This window comes from Phaethon lepturus, unplaced genomic scaffold, assembly GCF_000687285.1.
Source record: "Phaethon lepturus isolate BGI_N335 unplaced genomic scaffold, ASM68728v1 scaffold42944, whole genome shotgun sequence".
Taxonomy (NCBI): Eukaryota; Metazoa; Chordata; class Aves; order Phaethontiformes; family Phaethontidae; genus Phaethon; species Phaethon lepturus.
Genome location: NW_010536345.1, coordinates 34205 through 39912, shown reverse-complemented (window position 1 = coordinate 39912; position 5708 = coordinate 34205). Strand labels below are relative to the sequence as shown.

The following is a 5708-nucleotide window of genomic DNA, read 5'->3' as shown; positions in this document are numbered from 1 at the left end:
CTGCTGAACTCCAGGTCACTTTTCTTGTATTGGACAAAACCATTGAGAATCTGCAGGGCGTGTCAGTGCAGTTCTCTAGTCCACCAGCAAGAAAAATATACTTATTTGCTGCCATCTAGTGCGGTGCTACACAATTTCTTGATCCAGTAGAGGAGACACAGGAGTGGCTGTCCCCACACCTGAAAGGTAGAGGAAACAAGATGGCTAATTTTGTGTGGAGCTTTACTATGAGCTAGATTAAGTGCAGAATGAGATTGCAGTTTCATTTGTCAGTATTGTTAGTGGAGGATGTAGATACGTGTAGAGCAGATGCTTGTAAGTGGATAGGTTGAATACATTCCTAAAAGTGTTGTCCTCTTAGTTGCTGAAGTAGAAAGTCTTGATCTTAGCTTACATGTTGAGAAATTAGAGGCTCTGTTTCTTCTTAACGATCTCTTGAAAAAATATTTATATAAATAGTTTGAAGAGACCCATACAGTATTTTAACTTCAGAGCTTCACTCTAAAACAGAAAGGACTATGAAACAACACTGATAGGTGAATCTGAATTTTTTAACTTTAATTTTCTGTTCTTGCAGCTTTTATCCTCCAGTTGATGAGCCTTCCATTGGCACTGAAGAACTGGATTTGTCTGAGCGTCATGAAAGGAAAAAAATATTCAGTGGAAAAACCTTTGTATTTCTAACTGCCAAGCAGGTAATTAGACTTTTCATTCCAAAATGCTGCATTTTATCTTCTCTCTGAATTCACACTCATTCTGGGTTCATCATGAAAGAAGAATTTCTGTATATTTATCTTCTTACAATACGATGGCCTTAAGCAAGGTGAAATACAAGGGGAGAAACAGTAAATATCATGCTTGCATTAGTGCATCAGTGATAAGCATTATGCTGATACTTCTAAACTGACTGTATTTTAACATTCTTTTTTTTTAATTTACATTCTCTTTTTAGCACAAGAAACTAGGTCCAGCAGTTATTCTTGGAGGAGGGGAAGCAAAATTGATGATGGAAGGAAGAAAAGAAACATCTTTACTGGTTTCTCCTGAAGTTTGTGTTGTTGATGTAGGGTTGACATACTCTCAGATCCCAGGATCTGACTCCATGAGACACTGGACTGATTCCATTCTGACTATCTTGCAAAGGTGCAGCCTTGTTCTCTTGTACAGCAGTATGGTAATTTCAGAATTTCCACAGAGAATTAGTCATGGTGTTTGCCTGCATGTTCAAATGGTAGCATGCTTATGAAGAGGATATTTTCTTCATTGTTTTAAGTATTTAGAATAGTAACTAAAATTTCTTGAAGCAGTAAAGAAAGAACTTGGCAGTTCTGTGAGGATTTGGTGGGGTTTTTCTTTTTTTTTCTATTTTTTTTTTGAGGATCCAAATCTACAAAAATTTCTTGTAATGAAGCTGCTTTGAAATTACAGCAAGTGTTTTTTCTTCTATTACTTAAAAGAAGTTAAAAATTAATATATGCTAAGAATGGAAAATAGATCATCTCTGATTTTTCAATAAATGTACGTATTTAATGGGAAACAGGTGAGATGGCACCTTGAGGTCATGTGGTTCATTGCCGTCTACTTATTTGCATACAGTGTTTCTGAAGAGCAGCTTCTGTTTAATAAAAATCAGTTTTTGTTTTGATGTTGTCGGGGGTTTGTTTTTTTTTGGTGAGGACAGACTGCATATTTTTATAGATGTTATTATTTTCATGATGCTATTTTATTAAAACAATGAAAGAAAACAAATTCCTAACCTTTAACCTAGTACCTAAACGTAGTTCCTCTGAATTTTCCTGCTAAATAGTGAAAACTGTTCTCAAGCTCTTCTCATGGCTGTAGTACAGAAGAGGAGAGTGTGTGCCTAACTGACTTGTAAGAAGTGCTCAAATCTTTCAAGTCACTTTTCCATTTACACATATTTTTGAATCAGAGATAGTGTGCAGTTGGTTAAATGCCCATAAATCAGGTAGGGGGAGATGCATTGCCAGATTACTGGAACTAAACAGTAGCTGCAGCAGCAGGGAACATGAAAGTTCATATGTATGGGACATGCGTATAATGATGGATAATTATGCTGATTTAATGTGTTGTGAAAAATTGTAGTTTAGACTGATATTTTTTGCAAGGAGGAATGGAACATTCTGTACTTTGCCATATCTGTGCCCATTCGCCTGTTCATCTTTTGAATCTGCATGAAAAAACACATTTTGTTTTTTTTGTCTTTCTTTTATTTGTATATTAACAGCAAGGATCTCAGGGCTATTCCGGAGGCAGAAATTGGATTGGCAGTTATCTTCATGTCTACAGAAGAATACTGCAACCCTCAAAAGCAGCCTGGTAACAAAGGTAATTGGAAGAAGTGTAGTAATAAGTTAACAGCATTAAAGAGGAAATATTTCTTCTTGTACAGGGGCATCAATAGCTAATGTTCAAGTTCTTTCATTTTGCAAGACCACTAAAATAGAATGATGCTGTATGAAAAATGTATACAAGGCTGAAAGGATAATTGTTTTCTTTAATGGTCTTGCAATAAACTGCAATGAAAATTTAATGACTCTTAGATGTAAATAAAAAAGTAGCAGACCTAAAATTAGTGTGAAAAGCAGACACATGGTACATTGATCTTTAAAGGAAAAGTATTTTAAAACAATCTTTTGAAGTTCATGTTTTTAGTGGCCACTGAATTAATACGTATGCAGTAGTTTGAATTCCATGCTATTCTATCTTTTGTGAAAAGACTGTGGTAATAAGGAGGTAAAAGGTGAATGTTAGAAATTGAGAGCGTAAGAATGGAATTAATCTATAAAGGCTTGCTCTTTTTTTTTTTTTTCCCCGACAAAAAGGAATTTGCTTTAGAGAAATTCAGCTGCCCTCCCCCCGTTCCCCTGCCCCAGTTCAAAATCAAACATAATCTTGGCGTAACAAGTAAAAACAATGAGACGTGGCTGCCACATTTGCTAATGTAATAGATGGGCGGTGGATATTCCAAGTCTCAACTTGAAACTTAACTTGTATTTGCTAATATGGTAGTAATAAAAATCTTTGAGAGACAGAAAGAGTTTTTGGTTGTCTAATTCTCTTTTCATGCTTCTTCCAAAATCAGTCTATATTTTGTTTCTAGAAAATTGTCAGTTATGTGTGTAATTTTAGGTTCAGTTCTGTTCTACAAAGTGTTCTATCGGGTAGCGAATCCTACAATTAAAAAAAAAATCAAACAAAACCCCCATAAACTTGTCTTTACGTATAGGAACATTACTTATTCAAAAAGTATATCTTTCTCTCTTCAAAATGCATGCATTACTGTCAGAGCTCTGGAAAATATTTTGGTTGACTGGTATTCTTGTATTAATAACTTGTATGTGATCTGTCTGTTCAGTTAGCTTAGAAAACCATACAAAATAAATTGATTCTCAGATTAAATTTAAAGATATTGACTCTGCAGACATCTGGACAAATCAGAAATGCTGATTTTTTTTCCCAGTCCAAATGATTCAATTGCATAAAAGTTAAATTGTCTGATTGAATTGCGTAAAAAGACTGTATATGAGACTTTTAAAGGTAGTTATGTTTACAGTTTATTTGCTAAGAGGGAACAAATGCTCTTGTTTGGGAGTTATAAAAAACTTCCATGTATGTGTTGCAAATCAAAGGGATTGTAAACAAGACTTTTTCCTCTGATCTTGTCTCAGAACAATGAATAGCAACATATATAGCAGGTAGTTGCTCAAGGAGGAAACCTAGGTGTCTCAAGGTTATTCCTCTGGAGGTTATAGTGGTAGGAAAAAATGAATGAATGTATGAAGAAGGGGTTATCTGAAAGGATAATACCGTCGTCATATTCTCAATCTGAATGAGATGCGGGAATAATGTAAAGGACTGAGAGGTGAGTGGTAATTAAAAAAAAAACCTAACCAGTACCTAGAAGCATGATGAGACATGTTAAAGTAGTAAATATCAGTATCCTTTGACTTGGAGAAGACATAAGTATATGAAGACAAGGACAAGTGAAAGGGCAGACAATATAAAAGATGTTTTATATACTTTTCTTTCTGTTTAAAGAGAAATAATGTAAGTAACTAAATAGAGAGCAGTAAACAATGTTTTAAGGCAATCCTCTGACTATGGGGATTAGAAGAATTTGGCTGTAGAAGACATTTATTCTAAGTTTTTTTGATAGCAAATATTGATTCTGTATTAATAGAAATAATCCCAAATATAATTATCACATGTTAGAGATTGTCATAAAGCAGCAAATATAAGGAATTTTGTGCTCTGACAGTTTTGCATAAAATATATATTGCTTGATTTATTAATTATATTATGTCCATATTAATATATGATTTCCCATTACGCTTCGTTTTTGTTTAAGCAAAATTCCATGACTTAATTTAGTGGAATATTTAACTAAAACTGAAGCCCAGCATATGGTCTTTTAGAACTGTTTAATTCAGTTTTTTTAAATCAATAAATCTGCTTTTTTTTTTTATTAAAATTGCATTAAGACCATTTCACAAAAGTCTTACCTGATCAGTTACTGATGTGTGGTAACACATGCAAAGAAACACAGGTTTGATATTAACCTTTTAATTCTTCTCTTGTGTTGATATTGCAGCTGTAACTAAAAGTACTTCTGCACCAGCTGTTGTAGCGCGAGCTATTTCTCAAAGTTTGGCTGTGGATGAAACAATAATGCCAACTGCTGCAGATAACAGCACAGGATATGTAGCTGATACAGAAATAGAAGAGCAGACATGGTAAAGTATTAATGGAAATAGTTTCTAAGCTAATACTTGCAAATAAAGGAATCTTTTGTGGCAGAGGAATTGTATCATTGCCATGGAGAGAGATATACACTGTTTGAAATGGCACTTACTGAATTGCTGTCACTTGTCTGCAGTGAGACGATTTCTGCTTTTGAGTGGTAGATAACAAAAGACATCCCATAGGACTTATGACTTTTTCAGATACAAATGTAGATATTGCATATCTGATTTGACTGTCTTAACTATTAAACATTTTCAAGCAATTTCACAGTTATAAAAATACAATTGTTATAGCAGATTTTACAATTTGTTTTTAGCACACCTACATTGTTTATAACTATGTTCAAAGGACAGGTACAGCTTTTTTAAAATGTAGTATTCTACAGTGTATCTCTGTAGTAACTTCTTGTGTGTTCACGTAGTATTTTTTCCTCTCTAATATAGTACGGAGATAGAGAATACTCCCCAGGTGGACAGAAGAGAGAAAATTGCTTTCCAGGATATAACCATTGTAAAGAAAAACCCTAGCACAAGTGGCAATCTAAATGCAGGAACGTCGGTATCTAGAGTGAACAGAACATTTGGCTTTAGTCAAAAAAGTGATCCTGTCTCGCCATCTAAAATTCCAGAAGCTGGTAAAACTAGTGAGAGTGCTTCACGTCACCAGACTAACTCAATTACAAATTACTTCCAGGTAGCTAGAAAAAGGTATGTTGAAATGTTCTTGACATTACTTCCCTTATTGTTATGTTGGTGCTGCTTCTGGAAAATAATTTTAACTCAAGGGATGTACATTTAATTCAAAACATACTTAAAAAGGTAATTTTTAGATCAGCTTCCTAGAATGGCAAGCTTTTCCTCAAGGGTACTTAACGTTCAAATTTCACAATGCAGCTACTAAAACACCAGGAAGCTGTTATGTTGCAGATGGAGCTAATTCTT

General features: G+C 34.3%; 1 protein-coding gene across 1 annotated transcript in view; it reads left to right on the top strand.

Moving 5' to 3' along the window:
- The window catches only part of NBN (nibrin), a 17981-nt gene that overhangs the window by 2887 nt on the left and 9386 nt on the right, over positions 1 to 5708 (top strand). The window contains exons 2-7 of the mRNA XM_010286132.1: positions 151 to 186; positions 578 to 695; positions 953 to 1143; positions 2249 to 2349; positions 4616 to 4757; positions 5211 to 5474. Coding sequence (XP_010284434.1) covers positions 151 to 186; positions 578 to 695; positions 953 to 1143; positions 2249 to 2349; positions 4616 to 4757; positions 5211 to 5474 — 852 coding nt within the window. The remainder of the gene's footprint in view (positions 1 to 150; positions 187 to 577; positions 696 to 952; positions 1144 to 2248; positions 2350 to 4615; positions 4758 to 5210; positions 5475 to 5708) is intronic.